Source organism: Tachyglossus aculeatus, chromosome 5 (genome assembly GCF_015852505.1).
Source record: "Tachyglossus aculeatus isolate mTacAcu1 chromosome 5, mTacAcu1.pri, whole genome shotgun sequence".
Classification (NCBI taxonomy): Eukaryota; Metazoa; Chordata; class Mammalia; order Monotremata; family Tachyglossidae; genus Tachyglossus; species Tachyglossus aculeatus.
Window position 1 is genome coordinate 85,243,798 of NC_052070.1, and position 21,637 is coordinate 85,265,434.

General features: G+C 46.8%; 1 protein-coding gene across 2 annotated transcripts in view; it reads left to right on the forward strand.

Moving 5' to 3' along the window:
* The first annotated feature begins 10,549 nt into the window (after positions 1–10,549).
* Positions 10,550–21,637, forward strand: part of RNF122 (ring finger protein 122) — a 29,909-nt gene continuing 18,821 nt past the window's right edge. For both annotated transcript variants that reach the window (XM_038746300.1, XM_038746301.1), the window contains exon 1: positions 10,550–10,686. In XM_038746300.1, coding sequence (XP_038602228.1) covers positions 10,662–10,686 — 25 coding nt within the window. In that variant the 5' untranslated portion in view covers positions 10,550–10,661. The remainder of the gene's footprint in view (positions 10,687–21,637) is intronic.

A 21,637-nucleotide genomic window follows, 5' to 3' on the forward strand; every position in this document is an offset into this window, starting at 1 on the left:
TAAGGATTTCTGACTCTCCCCTCAGAGATGAGAAGGAAAGGAGGGGAAACCAAATCAGTCAATCAATCGTGCGCAGAGCCCTGTGCTAAGGCCTTGGGAGAGTACAATATAACAGAGTCGGTAGACACATTCCCTTGCCCACAGTGAGCTTACTATTTAGAAGGGGAGGCAGAGAGTTAGTCAATCAATCAATCAATCAATCAATCGTATTTATTGAGCGCTTACTGTGTGCACAGCACTGGACTAAGCGCTTGGGAAGTACAAGTTGGCAACATGGAGAGACGGTCCCTACCCAACAGTGGGCTCACAGTCTAAAAGGGGGAGACGGAGAACAAAACCAAACGTACTAACAAAATAAAATAAATAGAATAGATAGGTACAAGTAAAATAAATAAATAAAAAAATAGAGTAATAAATATGTATAAACATATACATATATAGAGGTAATAAGGCAATAAGGATTTCTGACTCTCCCCTCAGAGATGAGAAGGAAAGGAGGGGAAACCAAATCAGTCAATCAATCGTGCGCAGAGCACCTGTCCAGTCCACTTGTATCTACCCCAGAGCCGTGTTTGTATGTATTTATTACTCTATTAATTTATTTTATTTGTACATATTTATTCTATTTATTTTATTTTGTTAATAGGTTTGGTTTTGTTCTCTGTCTCCCCCTTCTAGACTGTGAGCCCGCTGTAGGGTAGGGACCATTTCTATACGTTGCCAACTAGGACTTCCCAAGCGCTTAGTACAGTGCTCTTCACACAGTAAGCGCTCAACAAATATGATTGAATGAATGAATGAACAAATATACCTGTAAATATGTTTGTACTTATTTATTACTCTATTTATTTATTTCTTTTATTTGTACATATTTATTCTATTTACTTTATTTTCTTAATAGGTTTTGTTTTGTTCTCTGTCTCCCCCTTCTAGACTGTGAGCCCACTGTGGGGTAGGGACCGTCTCTATATGTTGCCGACTTGTCCTTCCCAAGCGCTTAGTCCAGTGCTCTGTGCACAGTAAGCGCTCGATAAATACGATTGAATGAATGAATGAACAAATATACCTGTATATACGTATATATGTTTGTACTTATTTATTACTCTATTTATTTATTTATTTATTTATTTATTTTATTTGTACATACTTATTCTATTTATTTTATTTTCTTCATACGTTTTGTTTTGTTCTCTGTCTTCCCCCTTCTAGACTGTGAGCCCGCTGTGGGGTAGGGACCGTCTCTAGGTGTTGCCGACTTGGACTTCCCAAGCGCTTAGTCCAGTGCTCTGCACACAGTAAGCGCTCAATAAATACGATTGAATGAATGAACAAATATACCTGTACATACATTTGTACTTATTTATTACTCTGTTTGTTTATTTTATTTGTACATATTTATTCTATTTATTTTATTCTGTTAATATGTTTTGTTTTGTTGTCTGTCTCCCCCTTCTAGACTGTGAGCCCGCTGTGGGGTAGGAACCATCTCTATATGTTGCCAACTTGGCCTACCCAAGCGCTTAGTCCAGTGCTCTGCACACAGTAAGCGCTCAATAAATACGATTGAATGAATGAATGACTGGAAATGTGAAATATTTACAACAGCCCCTGCCTCCCCCGAGGTTCTGCCATCTGCTCTCACTCCATTCCTCCCACTACTGCTTACTCAGACCAGAAGAGGAAGCGGAGGGAGAAGGAGGAGGGACAGCGAGGGAGCTAAAATCAGAAATTCCCGAGGCTCCAGGTTCCGTCCATCCCCGGCGGGCGGTAAATTCCAGACCCCTGGGGAAAGGGAAGAAGGATAAAGAATGATACAGAAACAGCGTGGCTCGGGTTTTGGAGTCAGAGGTTCTGGGTTCAAATCCCAGCTCCGCCAATTGTCAGTGGTGTGACCTTGGGCAAGTTACTTCACTTCTCTGGGCCTCAGTTCCCTCATCTGTAAAATGGGGATTAAGATTGTGAGCCCCCCGTGGGACAACCTGATCACCTTGTATCCTCCCGAGCGCTTAGAACAGTGCTTTGCACACAGTAAGCGCTTAACAAATACCAAGCAGCGTGGCTCAGTGGAAAGAGCCTGGGCTTTGGAGTCAGAGGTCGTGGGTTCAAATCCCGGCTCTGCCAATTGTCAGCTGTGTGACTTTGGGCAAGTCACTTCACTTCTCCGGGCCTCAGTTCCCTCATCTGTAAAATGGGGATGAAGACTGTGAGCCCCACGTGGGACAACCTGATCACCTTGTATCTACCCCAGCGCTTAGAACAGTGCTTTGCACATAGCAAGCGCTTACTAAATGCCATTATAATAATAATAATAATTTGGTAAGGGCTTATTATGTTCCAGGCAAGCCACTTGGCTTCTCTGTGCCTCAGTTACCTCATCTGTAAAATGGGGATTAAGACTGTGAGCCCTACTTGGGACAACCTGATTGCCTTGTATCCACCCCCCAGCGCTTAGAACAGTGCTTTGCACATAGTAAGCGCTTAACTAATACCATCAAAAAAAAAAAACAAACAATAAAAATAAGCAGCCGGCTCAGAGGCAGTAGCCATTAAATGGGTCCTGGCCAGCGTAATGGCATGTGTTGCCAACTTGTACTTCCCAAGCGCTTAGTCCAGTGCTCTGCACACAGTAAGCGCTCAATAAATACGATTGAATGAATGAATGAATCAATCAATCGTATTTATTGAGCGCTTTCTGTGTGCAGAGCACTGGACTAAGCGCTTGGGAAGTTCCCCGGGCGGTCTGGGTTGTGGGGGCTCCTGGAAGAGCAATGGTGGAGGAGAACTGTCTGCCCTGCCCTCCTGAGCGTGGACCACAGGGCAGTCCCTCTTCTCTCCAGGCCTGGTTCATTCCCATGAACACCCTCAATCAATCAATCAATCAATCATATTTATTGAGCGCTTACTGTGTGCAGAGCACTGTACTAAGCGCTTGGGAAGTCCAAGTTGGCAACATATAGGGACAGTCCCTACCCAACAGTGGGCTCACAGTCTAAAAGATCCTCGTCTTGGTTGCAAAATCCGGTGGTTGCCCGGGTTGCTGAATTTCCTGGTTTGAAAAATTGGGACATCCTCTCAACTCTGCTGAGAAGTCCCAGCGAGGCAGGCCTCCTCCCTCCGGATGGGCGGCCCATCCCGGGAGCCCCCTCCACGGGCTCGGTTGCCAGGAATTTCAATTATCGCTTTTATGGAAAAAGCAACTTACGTACCAGGGGAGGTTGATTATTCTTTTTTTAATGGTTATTCATTCATTCAATCGTATTTATTGAGCGCTTACCGTGCGCAGAGCACTGGACTAAGCGCTTGGGAAGTCCAAGTTGGCAACACACAGAGACGGTCCCTACCCAACAGTGGGCTCACAGTCTAGAAGGGGGAGGAGTAAATAGCTGATTAATGTAAGGCGCTTTGGTAATAAAAGCACCACTTAGAAACACAGGAAATTTTTAGTGAGAATCAATCAATCAATCAATCGTATTTATTGAGCGCTTAGTGTGGGCAGAGCACTGTACTAAGCGCTTGGGAAGCCCAAGTTGGCAACATATAGAGGCGGTCCCTACCCAACAGTGGGCTCACAGTCTAGAAGGGGGAGGAGTAAATAATTGATTATTGTAAAGCACTTTGGTAATAAAAGCACCACTTAGAAACACAGGAATTTTTTAGTGAGAATCAATCATATTTATTGAGCGCTTACTGTGTGCAGAGCACTGGACTAAGCGCTTGAGAAGTCCAAGTTGGCAACATATAGAGACGGTCCCAACCTAACAGTCTAGATGGGGGAGACAGAGAACAAAACCAAACATATTAACAAAATAGACTAGATATGTACAAGTAAAATAAATAGAGTAATAAATATGTACAATCATATATACATATATACAGGTGCTGTGGGGAAGGGACAAAATAAAATAAATAGAATAAATATGCACAAATAAAATAGAGCAATAAATATGTACAAACATATATACATATATACAGGTGCTATGGGGAGGCGAAGGAGGTAAGGCGCTTACTCTGTGCCAGGCACTGTACTAAGCACTGGGGTAGATACAAATTAATCACAGTGGACACTGTCCATATCTCACATGGGGCTCCTAGTCTTCATCCCCATTTTACAGAGGAGGAAACTGAGGCACCAATCTATAAATCAATCATATTTATTGAGCGCTTACTGTGTGCAAAGCACTGTACTAAGCGCTTGGGAAGTCCAAGTTGGCAACATACAGAGACGGTCCCTCAATAAATATGATTTCTAGACTGTGAGCCCACTGTGGGGTAGGGACCGTCTCTATATGTTCCCAACTTGTACTTCCCAAGCGCTTAGTACAGTGCTCTGCACACGGTAAGCGCTCAATAAATATGATTGAATGAATGAATGAATGAATGTATGATCCCCCTTTAGACTAGACGGGTTGAGGGAGGGGCCTATGTCTGTTATACTGCTATACTGTTCTCACTCAAGTGCTTAGTACAGTGCTCTGCACACAGTAGGCGCTCAATAAATATGATTGAATGAATGTATGATCCTCCCTCTGGCCTGTAATCAATCAGTCAATCAATCAATTGTATTTATTGAGCGCTTACTGTGTGCAGAGCACTGTACTAAGAGCTTGGGAAGTACAAGTTGGCAACATATAGACATAGTCCCTACCCAAGCTGGTTGTGGGCAGAGACTATGTCTGTTATGCTGTTATACTGTCCTCTCCCAAGTGCTTAGTACAGTGTTCTGCGCACAGTAGGCGCTCAATAAATAGGATTGAATGCCTGGATTTCCGGGTGGGCTCACGGTGGGCACGGACCTGGCCAGTCCTCGCTCTCGCAAACAGACGCAGGCACCTCAGAGTGGGCTACAGTATTCATTCAGTCATTCAATCGTATTTATGGAGCGCTTACTGTGTGCAGAGCACTGTACTAAGCGCTTGGGAAGTCCAAGTCGGCAACATCTAGAGACGGTCCCTACCCAACAACGGGCTCGCAGTCTAGAAGGGGGAGGCGGGCAACAAAACATGTAGACAAGTGTCTTTCCCAAGCTTCCCCAGCGCTTGGAGCAGTGTTTCGCACATAGTGAGCACTTAATATAAATGCCATTATTATTATTATTATTGTAAGCGACTTGGCCCAAGGTCACACAGCAGATGTGGCGGAACCGGATTGGAACCCACGACCTCTGACTCCGAAGCCCGGGCTCTTTCCACTGAGCCTTCCTCCTTCCCTTCCCCAAAGCACCCATATATATGTATATATGTTTGTAAGGATTTATTACTCTATTTATTGATTTATTTTACTTGTACGTATCTATTCTATTTATTTTATTTTGTTAATATGTTTTGTTTTGTTGTCTGTCTTCCCCTTCTAGACTGTGAGCCCGCTGGTGGGTAGGGACCGTCTCTATCTATTGCCAACTTGGACTTCCCAAGCGCTTAGTACAGTGCTCCGCACACAGTAAGCACTCAATAAATACCATTGATTGATTGATTGATTTCCCAAGCTCTTAGTCCAGTGCTCTGCACACAGTAAGCGCTCAATAAATACCATTGATTGATTGATTGATTTCCCAAGCTCTTAGTCCAGTGCTCTGCACACAGTAAGCGCTCAATAAATACCATTGATTGATTGATTGATTTCCCAAGCTCTTAGTCCAGTGCTCTGCACACAGTAAGCGCTCAATAAATACCATTGATTGATTGATTGATTTCCCAAGCTCTCAGTCCAGTGCTCTGCACACAGTAAGCGCTCAATAAATACCACTGATTGATTGATTTCCCAAGCTCTTAGTCCAGTGCTCTGCACACAGTAAGCGCTCAATAAATACCATTGATTGATTGATTTCCCAAGCTCTTAGTCCAGTGCTCTGCACACAGTAAGCGCTCAATAAATACGAGTGAATGTATGTATGATTCCTCCCCCTCTAGACTATAAGCTGGTTGTAGGCAGGGAATGGGTCTGTTATGCTGTTATACGTAGCATAGACAGAATTATAGCTATACACACCTCAATAATAAAATAAATGGAGTATAACGAAGCATAGAGAAGCAGCATGGCTCAGTGGAAAGAGCACGGGCTTGGGAGTCACAGGTCATGGGTTCTAATCAATCAATCAATCAATCGTATTTATTGAGCACTTACTGTGTGCAGAGCACTGGACTAAGCGCTTGGGAAGTCCAAGTTGGCAACATATAGAGACGGTCCCTACCCAACAGTGGGCTCACAGTCTAAAAGGGGGAGACAGAGAACAAAACCAAACATACTAACAAAATAAAATAAATAGAATAGATATGTATAAGCAAAATAAATAGAGTAATATAAATAGAGTAATAATAAATAAATAAATCGAGTAATAATAAATAGAGTAATCCTGACTCTACCACATGGCTACTGTGTGACCTTGGGCAAGTCAATTTCTCTATGCCTCAGTTCCCTCACCATTGTTGGGTAGGGACCATCTCTATATGTTGCCGACTTGGACTTCCCAAGCGCTTAGCCCAGTGCTCTGCACAAAGTCAGCGCTCAATAAATACGATTGAATGAATGAATGTCAAATGAGGAATAAGACTGTGAGCCCCACTGGGACAATCTGATCACCTTGTCTCCCCCGAGAGCTTAGAACCGTGCTTTGCACATAATAAACACTTACCAAATGCCATCATTATTATTATGTCTGCTGTGTGACCTTGGGCAAGTCACTTCACTTTTCTGAGCCTCAGTTCCCTCATCTGTAAAATGGGGATGAAGACTGTGAGCCCCACGTGGGGCAACCTGATCACCTTGTATCTCCCCCAGCGCTTAGAACAGTGCTTTGTACATAGTAAGTGCTTAACAAACACCATTATTATTATTATTATTATGTCTGCTGTGTGGTCTTGGACAAGTCACTTACTTACTCTGAGCCTCGGCTGCCTCATCTGTAAAATGGGGATGAAGACTGTGAGCCCCGCGTGGGACAACCTGATCACCTTGTATCCCCCTGAATGCTTAGAAAAGTGCTTTGTACTTAGTAAGCGCTTAACAAATACCATTATTATTATCGTTATTATGTCTGCTGTGTGACCTTGGACAAGTCACTTACCTTCTCTGAGCCTCAGTTGCCTCATCTGTCAAATGGGGGTGAAGACTGTGAGCCCCACGTGGGACAACCTGATCACCTTGTATCCCCCCGAGCGCTTAGAACAGTGCTTTGCACATAGCAAGCTTTTAACAAATGCCAGCATTATTATACTGTCCTCTCCAAAGCGCTCAGTACACCGCTCTACACCCAGTAAGCGCTCAGTAAATACGACTGAATGAATGAATGAGGACAGAGATGCAAAGCCACGTGGCCGCAGCCGCTCCCGGGCCACGCGCATGCGCCAGGCACGGCGGGAGGGGCGGGGCCGGGCCGACACCTCGCGCAGGCGCAGAATGGGGACGCCCCGCCCATGTGAGGGCGGAGCCTGCATGTTAAGTAGGGAGCCTGTCCTTTCGTATGCTAATTAGGAGGCGGTTCCAGCCCTGCCATTGGTGGAGAGCGGGGGCGCGATGGAAAGGGGGCGGGTGCTCCACGAGTGCAGATGGGGTCGCTGCAGCGCCCCCTACAGGGAGACCCGCGCCAGGGCTTCTCTTTTATTCCTTCAATCGTATTTTTTATTATTATTATTATTATTATATTAATACATTATATATTTATAATAAAATGATTGTATTTATAATAATAATAATAATGGCATTTATTAAGCGTTTACTATATGCAAAGCACTGTTCTAAGCGCTGGGTGGGGTTATAAGGTGATCGGGTTGTCCCACGTGGGGCTCACAGTCTTCATCCCCATTTTACAGATGAGGGAACTGAGGCCCAGAGAATAATAATAATAGTAATAATAATGGCATTTATTAAGCACTTACTACGTGCAAAGCACTGTTCTAAGCGCTGGGGAGGTTACAAGGTGATCAGGTTGTCCCACATGGGGCTCACAGTCTTCATCCCCATTTTCCAGATGAGGGAACTGAGGCACAGATAATAATAATAATAATACTAATACTACTACTACTAATAATGGCATTTATTAAGCGTTTACTATGTACAAAGCACTGTTCTAAGCGCTGGGGGGATACAAGGTGATCAGGTTGTCCCATTTGGGGCTCACAGTCTTCATCCCCATTTTCCAGATGAGGGAACTGAGGCCCAGAGAATAATAATAATAATAATAATAATAATAATAATAATAATAATAATGGCATTTATTAAGTGTTTACTATGTGCAAAGCACTGTTCTAAGCCCGGGGTGGGGGGTTGGGGGGGGGGGTTACAAGGTGATCAGGTTGTCCCAGGGGGGGCTCACAGTCTTCATCCCCATTTTCCAGATGAGGGAACTGAGGATGAGAATAATAATAATAATAATAATAGCATTTATTAAGTGCATACTATGTGCAAAGCACTGTTCTATGCACTGGGGAGGTTACAAGGAGATCAGGTTGTCTCACATGGGGCTCACAGTCTTAATCCCCACCTTACAGATAAGGCGATTGAGGCCCAGAGAAATGAAGTGACTTGCCCAAAGTCCCACAGCTGACAATTGGCGGAGCCGGGATTCGAACCCATGACCTCTGACTCCAAAGCCCGGGCTCTTTCCACTGAGCCACGCTGTGCAGAGCACTGTACTAAGCGCTTGGGAAGTCCAAGTTGGCAGCATACAGAGACGGTCCCTACCCCACAGCGGACTCACAGTCTAGAAGGGGGAGACAGACAACAAAACAAAACCTATTAACAGAATAAAACAAATAGAATAGTATTCTCTGCGCTTTGAACCGTCTCTGCTGCCGACTTGTCCTTCCCAAGCGCTTAGTCCAGTGCTCTGCACACAATAAGCGCTCAATAAATACGATTGAATGAATGAACTAATGATGTGTATATAGCTATAATTCTATTTATTCTGATGGTATTGAGGCCTGTCTGCTTTTTTGGTTCTCTGTCTCCCTCTTCTAGACTGTGAGCCCGTTGTCGGGTAGGGACCGTCTCTATCTGTCGCCCATTTGTCCTTCCCAAGCGCTCAGTGGAAAGAGCCCGGGCTTTGAAGTCGGAGGTCATGGGTTCGAATCCCAACCCCGCCACCTGTCTGCTGTGTGACCTTGGGCAAGTCGCTTAACTTCACTGAGCCTCAGTTCCCTCATCTGTCAAATACACAGCACTAGACTGTGAGCCCACTTCTAGACTGTGAGCCCACTGTTGGGTAGGGACTGTCTCTATATGTTGCCAACTTGTACTTCCCAAGCGCTTAGTCCAGTGCTCTGCACACAGTAAGCGCTCAATAAATACGATTGATTGATTGATTGATAGACTGTGAGCCCACTGTTGGGTAGGGACCATCTCTGTATGTTGCCAACTTGGACTTCCCAAGCGATTAATAATAATAATAATAATAATAATAATGACATTTATTAAGCGCTTACTATGCGCAAAGCACTGTTCTAAGCGCTGGGGAGGTTACAAGGTGATCAGGTTGTCCCAGTCTTCATCCCCATTTTCCAGATGAGGGAACTGAGGCCCAGAGAAGTGACTTGCCCAAAGTCACCCAGCTGACAAGTGGCAGGGCCGGGTTTTGAACCCATGAGAGTGCTATGCACACAGTAGGCGCTCAATAAATAGGATTGAATGAATGTCAAATGGGGATGGATCAATCGATCAATCAATCGTATTTATTGAGCGCCTACTGTGTGCAGAGCACTGCACTAAGCGCTTGGGAAGTCCAAGCTGGCAACATAGAGAGACGGTCCCTACCCTGTGAGCCCCCCGTGGGACAACTTGATCGCCTTGTATCCCCCCCAGCGCTTAGAGCAGTGCTTTGCCCAGAGCAAGCGCTTAACAAATGCCATCATTAGCATTATTACCATCTTACCTCCCTCCCTTCCCCACAGCACCTGTATATATGTATATGTGTTTGTACATATTTTTTTACTCTATTTATTTATTTATTTAATGTATTTGTACATATCTATTCTATTTATTTCATTTTGTTAGTATGTTTGGTCTCTGTCTTCCCCCTTTTAGACTGTGAGCCCACTGTTGGGTAGGGACTGTCTCTAGATGTCACCAACTTGTACCTCCCAAAAGCTTAGGACAGTGCTCTGCACATAGTAAGCGCTCAATAAATACGATTGATGATGATGATGATGACTATTACTATTATTAGCCCAGTGCTCTGCCCACGGTCAGCGCTCAATAAATCCGATGGAATGAAGGAGGGGAGGGGAAGGAGGGGGAGGGTCTCCCTGCACTGTAGCAGTTGCAATAGCAGGAGCAATAAGAGTAGCATCCTCTTCCTCCTCCCCTTTCTCCTCCTCCTCCTCCTCCCCTTTCTCCTCCTCCTCCTCCTCCCCCGGCCCGGAGCTCAGTCTTTGCATTTCATTTCTTGCGGTTTTCTCCCTGGGGCCTCTTTTGTTGTTTTTTTTTTGTGTGTGTGTGTGTTGTTTGGTTTCCTCCCCTCTCCCCCTTTGTTAGTCGCCCACCTTCCTCTGCCATGGCCCGGGCCCTCTCTGGAGGCAGCCGCTAGCCCATCGGTCCCCCTGCTTCCCCCCCCCCCCCCCCCGGCCCCCTCCTCCTGTCTGGCCTCCGGGGTGTCCGGAGGAAGGGAGAGAGGAAGGGGCGTCTCCCCCACGACCCCTCCAGGGGCCAGCAGCTCCAGTCGGGCCTCATTGATGCAACCGTTTCAGTGGTGTAACGGTGAGTACCTGGGGCCTGGGGGGTGGGGGGGTGACCCAGGCCTCTTTTGGGGGGCTGGGGGACTGGGTACTAATGGGTAATAATGATGGCATTTGTTATCTTGGACTTCCCAAGCGCTTAGTCCAGTGCTCTGCACACAGTAAGCGCTCAATAAATACGATTGATTGATTGATTGGTTAAGCGCTTACTGTGTGCAGAGCACCGTTCCAAGCGCTGGGGGGGATACAAGGTGACTGTCTCCCTATGTTGCCAACTTGGACTTCCCAAGCGCTTAGTCCAGTGCTCTGCACCCAGTAAGCGCTCAATAAATACGATTGATGATGATCAAGCCGTCCCATGTGGGGCTCACAGTCTTCCTCCCCATTTTGCAGATGAGGTCGCCGAGGCTCAGAGAAGCCCAAGGTTACGCAGCAGGCGTGTGGCGGAGCCGGGATTCGAACCCGTGACCTCTGACTCCAAAGCCCGGGTTCTTTCCACTGAGCCACTATGCTTCTCTATAACAGTGGCATTTATTAATCAATCAATCAATCAATCAATCGTATTTATTGAGAGCTTACGGTGTGCAGAGCACTGTACTAAGCGCTTGGGAAGTACAAGTTGGCAACATCTAGAGACGGTTCCTACCCAACAGTGGGTTGGTTACAAGGTGATCAGGTTGTCCCACGGGGGGCTCCCAGTCTTCATCCCCGTTTTCCAGATGATGGAACTGAGGCCCAGAGAAGTGAAGTGACTTGCCCAAAGTCACACAGCTGACAGGCGGCTGAGCCGGGATCTGAACCCATGACCTCGGACTCCAAAGCCCGGGCTCTTTTCCACTGAGCCACGCTGATAATATTAATAATAATAATGATAGCATTTATTAAGCGCTTACTATGTGCAGAGCACTGTTCTAAGCGCTGGGGAGGTTACAGGGTGGTGAGGTTGTCCCACGGGGGGCTCCCAGTCTTCATCCCCGTTTTCCAGATGAGGGAACTGAGGCACAGAGAAGTGAAGTGACTTGCCCAAAGTCACACAGCTGACAGGTGGCCGAGCCGGGATCTGAACCCATGACCTCTGACTCCAGAGCCCAGGCTCTTTTCCACTGAGCCACTCTGATGATGATGGTGGTATTCGTTAAGCTCTTACTATGTACTTCCCAAGCGCTTAGTACAGTGCTCTGCCCACAGTAAGCGCTCAATAATTACAATTGAATGAATGAATGAATACCATGTGCGGGGCGCTGTTCTAAGCACTGGGGTAGATACGAGGTGATTAATAATAATGACGGTCTTTGTTCATTCATTCAGTCGTATTTACTGAGCGCTTACTGTGTGCGGAGCACTGTACTAAGCGCTTGGGAAGTCCAAGTTGGCAATGTATAGAGACGGTCCCTACCCAACAGCGGGCTCACAGTCTAGAAAGGGGAGACAGACAACAAAACAATGTGCCAAGCACTGTTCTAAGCACTGGGGGGGCGGGGGGAATACAGGGTAATCAGGTTGTCCCACGTGGGGCTCACACTTTTGAATCCCCATTTTACGGATGAGGTAACGGAGGCACAGAGGAGTGAAGTGACTTGCCCGAGGTCACACAGCAGACAAGGGCCGATATTAGAACCCACGTCCTCTGACTCCCAATCAATCAATCAATCAATCAATTGTATTTATTGAGCGCTTACTGTGTGCAGAGCACTGGACTAAGCGCTTGGGAAGGACAAGTCGGCAACACATACAGTCCCTACCCAACAGCGGGCTCACAGTCTAGAAGGGGGAGACAGAGAACAAAACCAAACATACTAACAAGATAAAATAAATAGAATAAAGGGCTCTTTCCGCTAAACCACGCCACTTCTAGTCCCTGTCCCCCAGAGGCTCCCAGGCTTAATCCCCGTTTTCCAGATGAGGAAACTGAGGCCCAGAGGAGTGAAGTGGCTTGCCTAAGGTCACATGGCAGACAAGTGGCCCAGCCGGGATTAGAACCCATGACCCGCCGACTCTCAGGCCCGGGCTGTAGCCGGGCTTTGGAGCTGTCAATCCCCCCTTTTAATACTAAATAAAATAATAATAATGGCATTTATTAAGCGCTTACTACGTGCCAAGCACTGTTCTAAGCGCTGGGGAGTCACAGGGTGATGAGGTTGCCCCGCGGGAGGGGCTAACAGTCTTCATCCCCATTTTCCAGATGAGGGAACTGAGGCCCAGAGAAGTGAAGCGACTTGCCCAAAGTCACACAGCTGACGACTGGCAGAGCCGGGATTTTGCTCTCCCTTTCCCGGACCGTGGGACCGTCTCCTCTTGGAGACGTGGCCGCTTGGATGGTTTGGGCCACGCTTTCCTCGCCCTCCTTTCCCCCTGCTCTGCTCCTGCCTTTGTTTCTCCACGCCGGCCTTTGTTGTGGTTGTGGAAAAGGAGTTTCCTGGAGGGAGCTCAAATTCCCAGCTAGAAACTTTGCTGGCATTTTCAAATATGTACCTGATGCAGATCCGTCTCGTTCCCCCTCTTGGTTTGAAGTCTCTGGTGCCCTGGTCCCTGCCCCTAATTTTTATTTCTATTTCTATTTATAAATTTTTATTTATTCTGACGACCTGACACCGGTCCACATGTTTGGTTTTGTTGTCTGTCTCCCCCTTCTAGACTGCGCGCCCGTTGTTGGGTAGGGACCGTCCCTATATGTTGCCAACTTGGACTTCCCAAGCGCTTAGTACGGTGCTCTGCACACAGTAAGCGCTCAATCAATATGATTGAATGAATGAATGAATGAATGAATGAATGAATCTAATCTCCTACGACATTCCCACTGGGAATTGTGTGTTTTGGCCCAGTGCGTTTCAAGGACTGAACCCCGGAATCTTTTCTAAATCTGGCTCGCCCCGGTGCTAGTCCTGCCCTGGTGCTAATCATAATCATCATCATAATTATGTTATTTACTCATTATCATTTAATCAAGCGCTCAGTACAGTGCTCTGCACACAGGAAGCGCTCAATAAATACGATTGATTATAATAATAGCGATGGCATTTATTAAGCGCTTACTATGTGCAGAGCACTGTTCTAAGCACTGGGGGGGATACAAGTTGATCAGGTTGTCCCATATTGGGGGGGGCTCACGGTTTTAATCCCCATTTTACAGATGAGGTGACTGAGGCCCAGAGAAGTGAAGTGACTTGCCCAAACAGCTGACAGTTGGCGGGGCCGGGATTTGAACCCGTGACCGCTGACTCCAAAGCCCGGGCTCTTTCCACCGAGCCACGCTGCTTCTAAGTGCTCACTACGTGTCGGGCGCTGTACTAAGCAAATCAGGTTGGACAGAGTCCCTGTCCCACGGGGGGCTCACCGTCTCAATCCTCCAGTTACAGATGAGGAAACTGAGGCCCAGAGAAGTGAAGTGACTTGCCCAAGGTCACACGGCAGACAAGTGGCCCAGGCGGGATTAGAACGCATGACCTTCTGGCTCCCAAGCCCGGGCTCTATCCACTATGCAAGTCACTTAACTTCTCTGGGCCTCAGTGACCTCATCTGTAAAATGGGGATTAAGACTGTAAGGGACAGCCTGATCACCTTTTAACCTCCCCAGCGCTTAGAACAGTGCTTTGCACATATTCATTCATTCAGTCGTATTTATTGAGCGCTTACTGTGTGCCGAGCACTGGACTAAGCGCTTGGGAAGTCCAAGTTGGCAACATCTAGAGACAGTCCCTACCCAACAGCGTGCTCACAGTCTAGAAGGGGGAGATGGACAACAAAACAAAACATATTAACAAAATAAAATAAATAGAATAAATATGTACAAATAAAACAAATAGAATAATAGTAGTATGTGCTATTAAGCACTATTAAGCACATAGTAAGTGCTTAATAAATGCCATTATTGTTAGTATTAGAAGGGGGAGATGGACAACAAAACAAAACGTATTAAAATAAAATAAATAGAATAAATATGTGCAAATAAAATAGAGTAATAGTAGTACGTGCTATTAAGCACATAGTAAGTGCTTCATAAATGCCATTATTATTAGTATTAGAAGGGGGAGACGGACAACAAAACAAAACATATTAAAATAAAATAAATAGGATAAATATGTCCAAATAAAATAGAGTAATAGTAGTAAGTGCTATTAAGCACTATTAAGCACATAGTCAGTGCTTAATAGGTGCCATTATTAGTAGTATTAGAAGGGGGAGACGGACAACAAAACAAAGCATATTAAAATAAAATAAATACGGATAAATATGTCCAAATAAAATAGAGTAATAGTAGTAAGGGCTATTAAGCACTATTAAGCACATAGTAAGTGCTTAATAAATGCCATTATTATTAGTATTAGAAGGGGGAGATGGACAACAAAACAAAACTTATTAAAATCAAATAAATAGAATAAATATGTACAAATAAAATAGAGTAATAGTAGTAAGTGCTATTAAGCACTATTAAGCACATAGTAAGTGCTTAATAAATGCCATTATTATTAGTATTAGAAGGGGGAGACAGACAACAAAACAAAACATTAAAATAAAATGAATAGTATAAATATGTACAAAGAAAATAGAGTAATAGTAGTAAGTGCTATTAAGCACTATTAAGCACATAGTAAGTGCTTAATAAATGCCATTATTCTTAGTATTAGAAGGGGGAGGCAGACAGCAAAACAAAACATGTGGAAAGGTGTCAAGTCATCAGAATAAATAGAAATAAAGTTAGATGCACATCTTGAACAGAATAAATAGAATAGTAGATATGCACTACTGAGAGCTCACCTCCTCCAGGAGGCCTTCCCAGACTGAGCCCCCTCCTTCCTCTCCCCCCTCCTCGCCCTCTCCCAGGCGCTTAGTACAGTGCTCTGCACGCAGTAAGCGCTCAATAAATACGATTGATCGATTGATTGATCCCCCCGCCTTACCTCCTTCCCTTCCCCACAGCACCTGTATATATGTTTGTATGGATTTATTACTCTATTTAGTTATTTATTTTACTTGTGCATATCTATTCTATTCATTTTATTTTGTTAATATGTTTGGTTTTGTTGTCTGTCTCCCCCTTCTAGACTGTGAGCCCGCTGGTGGGTAGGGACCGTCTCTAGATGTTGCCGACTTGTACTTCCCAAGCGCTTAGTCCAGTGCTCTGCACACAGTAAGTGCTCAATAAATATGATTGATTGATTGATTGATTCACTGCAGATGGGCCATAGAGCCTCCTCAGATGAAGCTGCTTGGAGCCCTGGGAGAGTTCAGTTTCTTTCCCAAGCCCAGCGGGAACTCCGGCCTTCTCAGTGGGATGGATCAAAATCCCTGGGATGCAGAGTTTCCTGGAAGGGAAGCTGTCTGAGCCAACTTGTTGCCAACTTGTACTTCCCAAGCGCTTAGTCCAGTGCTCTGCCCACAGTAAGCGCTCAATAAATACGATTGATTGATTGATTGAGCCAAGGCCCGGCTCTTACTCCGGTTGTTTTAGTGGTGGAAGGGCTAGGGTTAATAACCAGCAGATGGTCCAGCCTCTGGGCATAGATGCTGGCTAGTAAAAGAATTCTTTCTCAGAGCAGGCTCTGCCAAAGCTTGGATTAATTATTTCAAGGGGCTTTTGTTTTACGGCGGGGTTTGGAAAATGTGGAGGGGGAGGGAGGGGAGAGGGGGAGACACCTCCCCCTCTCAGCACCGCTAACCGTATATAGTTTCACGAGAAAAGTGCCACGCCGCAGCCGATGAACCGGGCCCTCGGGGAGACAATGGGACGGAAAAAGCAATATCTGCCGAATCGGACGGAGGACGAAGTCACTTGCCTCCTTGCCTGGCCCCCTTTGGGGTAAAGTAGAGGAGGCGTTGAAGAGACGGCCTTTCATGCTCCAGCGGGAGAGAGTCCAAGGGAGAGACAATGGACAACAGGCCCATAGGAAGGAAATCATTTGGCCATAGTGGTTGCTCGTCTTGACCCCTAACCGGCCTAAATGGATCCAGTGTCCCGGCCGGCCCCCGCAGACCGAGGCCTGACTCTTTGAGACCTTGCTTTGGGGGAGCTGGAAGGTTCCCCGCCTTCAGTTTTGTTTTTTGAAAAGCGCCCGAGAACCGGGTTCAGAATGTAGACGGGGATGGAGTCCTTTATGCAAAACATCTGGGGCTGCTGCTTTCTGGAGCCACAGTTTCCTGTTCTTTCAAGTTTTGGGTGGAGGAGGAGCTCGGGGCAGGGGGGCAAAATACTGTCTCGAGGTTCCCTGAACAAAAGAAAGCCGTCGATGTTATTTATCGAGTGCTCTCCCCCTTCTAGACTGGGAGCTCACTGTTGGGTAGGGACCGTCTCTCTATGTTGCCAATTTGTACTTCCCAAGCGCTTAGTACAGTGCTCTGCACACAGTAAGCGCTCGATAAATACGATTGATTGATTGATTTCCGCTAAGCACTTGGGAGAGTGCAGTACACTAGGAGTTGGTAGAAATGATCCCTGCCCTCAAGAAGCTCACAGTCTAATAAGTGGTCCCCGCATCAGGGTGGCTCTACCAAACTGCATTTCTTCCGTGGCTCTCCCACCCCTGCTTATCCTTATAATAATAATAATGTTGGTATTTGTTAAGCGCTTACTATGTGCAAAGCACTGTTCTAAGCGCTGGGGAGGTTGCAAGGTGATCAGGTTGTCCCACGTGGGGCTCACAGTATTAATCCCCATTTTACAGATGAGGGAACTGAGGCCCAGAGAAGTGAAGTGACTTGCCCAGAGTCACCCAGCTGACCAGTGGTGGAGCCGGGATTTGAACCCACGACCTCTGACTCCAAAGCCCGGGCTCTTTCCGCTGAGCCACGCTGCTTCTCTTATCGGCAGGACAGGGAATGTGTCTGTCTATTGTTAGAGCGAACCGTCCCAAGAGCCTAGTACGGTGCTGTGCATGCAGTAAGCGCTCAACAAGTACGACTGGCCGACTGATTGACGGGGATCCTCCGCCGAGCCGCCAGGAAGATGTTCAGATGGGCGTATTGCTCCCCCAAAATTGCTGGAGTCAGGAGAAGGGTGCCGTTATTGCAGTGGGTTGGATGCCCAGAGTGGGAGGAAAGCGGGGTGGTCGGGTAGCTCCAGGGGGATGTCCCCCACAGACGTCCCAAAGCTTATTTTACTTGTACATGTCTATTCTATTTATTTTATTTTGTTAATATGTTTGGTTTTGTTCTCTGTCTCCCCCTTCGAGACTGTGAGCCCGCTGTTGGGTAGGGACCGTCTCTGTACGTTGCCAACTTGGACTTCCCAAGCGCTTAGTCCAGTGCTCTGCACACAGTAAGCGCTCAATAAATACGATTGATTGATCTTGTAGGACAGGACGCTGCTGGGGAGGGCTGGAGGAGGCTCAAAATCAGGCTGAGTTCCCTGGGGTCTTACTGAGATAGGCAATGAGGAGGGGAAGGAAGTGGGGGGGAATGTAGATAATAATAATAAATGCCATAGTAATTACGGCATTTGTTAAGCGCTTACTTCCCAAGCGCTTAGTATTCATTCATTCATTCATTCATTCAATCGTATTTATTGAGCGCTTACTGTGTGCAGAGCACTGTACTAAGCACTTGGGAAGTACAAGTTGGCAACACATAGAGACGGTCCCTACCCAACAGTGGGCTCACAGTCTAGAAGGGGGAGGCAGAGAACAAAACCAAACATATTAACAAAATAAAATAAATAGAATATGTACAAGTAAAATAAATAAATAGAGTAATAAATACATGCAGAAGATCACTATGGCTTAATTATGAAGTAGGATTTGTGCCCTGCCAAGCACAAAAGAAGAGTCAAAGGTCATAGTGGAGAAGCAGTGAGGCCTAGTGGAAATACCAAATGCCTGAGAGTCAGAGGACCTGATCCCAGTTCTGCCACTTGTCTGCTGTGTGACAGTACACAGTACACTGTACACTTACTACAGTGCTCTGCACACAGTAAGCGCTCAATAAATACGATTGATTGATTGATTACTACGCGCCCGGCACTGTCCTAAGCCCTGGGCTGGATACAGAAAAAGCGGGTTGCACCCAATCCTGTCCCACGTGGGGCTCGCAGTCTCAATCCCCATTTTGCAGATGAGGGAACTGAGGCCCAGAGAAGTGAAGGGACTTACCCAAGGTCACACAGCGGGCAAGTGGCGAAGCCGGGATTAATAATAATAATGGCATTTATTAAGCGCTTACTGTGTGCAAAGCACTGTTCTAAGCGCTGGGGAGGTTACAAAGTGACCAGGTTGTCCCAAGAGGCTCACAGTCTTAATCCCCATTTTACAGATGAGGTAGCTGAGGCCCAGAGAAGTGAAGTGACTTGCCCAAAGTCACGCAGCTGACAAGTGGCGGAGCCGGGATTTGAACCCCTGACCTCCGACTCCAAAGCCCGGGCTCTTTCCACTGAGCCACGCTGTTTCTCCATGTGTTCTTTCCCTTGTTCCGGGCTATTATACCTCCTTCCCTTCCCCACAGCACCTGTATATATGTATATATGTTTGTACATATTTATTACTCTATTTATTTATTTTACTTGTACATATCTATTCTATTCATTTTATTTTGTTAGTATGTTTGGTTTTGTTCTCCGTCTCCCCCCTTTTAGACTGTGAGCCCGCTGTTGGGTAGGGACTGTCTCTAGATGTTGCCAACTTGGACTTCCCAAGTGCTTAGTCCAGTGCTCTGCACACAGTAAGCGCTCAATAAATATGATTGATTGATTGATTGATTATTATAGTTGCCTTGCCCAGCCGGGGATTTAGTGCTGGGAGGATAGGGGATTGCCTCCTGGAGAAGCCGCCTTGACTGGTAGAGGCCAATTCAATCAATCAATCAATCAATCGTATTTATTGAGCGCTTACTGTGTGCAGAGCACTGGACTAAGCGCTTGGGAAGGACAAGTTGGCAACATATAGAGACAGTCCCTATCCGACAGTGGGCTCACAGTCTAGAAGGGGGAGACAGAGAACAAAACCAAACATACTAACAAAATAAAATAAATAGAATAGATATGTACAGGTAAAATAAATAATCAATCAATCAATCAATCAATCGTATTTATTGAGCGCTTACTATGTGCAGAGCACTGTACTAAGCGCTTGGGAAGTACAAATTGGCATCACATAGAGACAGTCCCTACCCGATAGTGGGCTCACAGTCTAAAAGGGGGAGACAGAGAACAGAACCAAACATACCAACAAAATAAAATAAGTAGGATAGAAATGTACAAGTAAAATAAATAAATAAATAAATAAACAGAGTAATAAATATGTACAACCATATATACATATATACAGGTGCTGTGGGGAGGGGAAGGCGGTAAGGCGGGGGGGATGGAGAGGGGGACGAGGGGGAGAGGAAAGAAGGGGCTCAATCTGGGAAGGCCTCCTGGAGGAGGTGCGCTCTCAGCAGGGCCTTGAAGGGAGGAAGAGAGCTAGCTTGGCGGATGGGCAGAGGGAGGGCATTCCAGGCCCGGGGGATGACGTGGGCCGGGGGTCGATGGCGGGACAGGCGAGAGCGAGGTACAGTGAGGAGATTAGTGGTGGAGGAGCGGAGGGTGCGGGCTGGGCAGTAGAAGGAGAGAAGGGAGGTGAGGTAGGCGGGGGCGAGGTGATGGAGAGCCTTGAAGCCCAGGGTGAGGAGTTTCTGCCTGATGCGCAGATTGATCGGTAGCCATTGGAGGTTTTTGAGGAGGGGAGTGATATGTCCAGAGCGTTTCTGGACAAAGATAATCCGGGCAGCAGCATGAAGTATGGATTGAAGTGGAGAGAGACACGAGGATGGGAGATCAGAGAGAAGGCTAGTGCAGTAGTCCAGACGGGATAGGATGAGAGCTTGAATTAGCAGGGTAGCGGTTTGGATGGAGAGGAAAGGGCGGATCTTGGCAATGTTGCGGAGCTGAGACCGGCAGGTTTTGGTGACGGCTTGGATGTGAGGGGTGAATGAGAGAGCGGAGTCGAGGATGACACCAAGGTTGCGGGCTTGTGAGACGGGAAGGATGGTAGTGCCGTCAACAGAGATGGGAAAGTCAGGGAGAGGACAAGGTTTGGGAGGGAAGACAAGGAGCTCAGTCTTCGACATGTTGAGCTTTAGGTGGCGGGCGGACATCCAGATGGAGATGTCCTGAAGGCAGGAGGAGATGCGAGCCTGGAGGGAGGGGGAGAGAGCAGGGGCAGAGATGTAGATCTGGGTGTCATCAGCGTAGAGGTGATAGTTGAAGCCGTGGGAGCGAATGAGGTCACCAAGGGAGTGAGTGTAGATTGAGAACAGAAGGGGACCAAGCACTGAACCTTGGGGAACCCCCACAGTAAGAGGATGGGAGGGGGAGGAGGAGCCTGCAAAAGAGACTGAGAAAGAACGACCGGAGAGATAAGAGGAGAACCAGGAGAGAACGGAGTCTGTGAAGCCAAGGTCAGATAACGTGTTGAGGAGAAGGGGGTGGTCCACAGTGTCAAAGGCAGCTGAGAGGTCGAGGAGGATTAGGACAGAGTATGAGCCGTTGGATTGGGCAAGCAGGAGGTCATTGGTGACCTTTGAGAGCGCAGTTTCCGTGGAATGAAGGGGACGGAAGCCAGACTGGAGGGGGTCGAGGAGAGAGTTGTTGTTGAGGAATTCTAGGCAGCGCGTGTAGACAACTCGTTCAAGGAGTTTGGAAAGGAATGGTAGGAGGGATATGGGACGATAACTAGAAGGTGAGGTGGGGTCAAGAGAGGGTTTTTTTAGGATGGGAGAGACATGGGCATGTTTGAAGGCAGAGGGGAAGGAACCAGTGGAGAGTGAGCGGTTGAAGATGGAAGTTAAGGAGGGGAGAAGGGATGGAGCGAGAGATTTCATAAGATGAGAGGGAATGGGGTCAGAAGCACAGGTGGCCGGAGTAGCACTTGAGAGGAGGGAGGAGAGTTCCTCTGAGGATACCACTGGGAAGGATGGGAGAGTAGCAGAGAATGTTGAGAGCCGGGGGGTTGGAGAAAGGGGGGAAGAGACTTTGGGGAGGTCGGACCTGATGGATTTAATTTTGT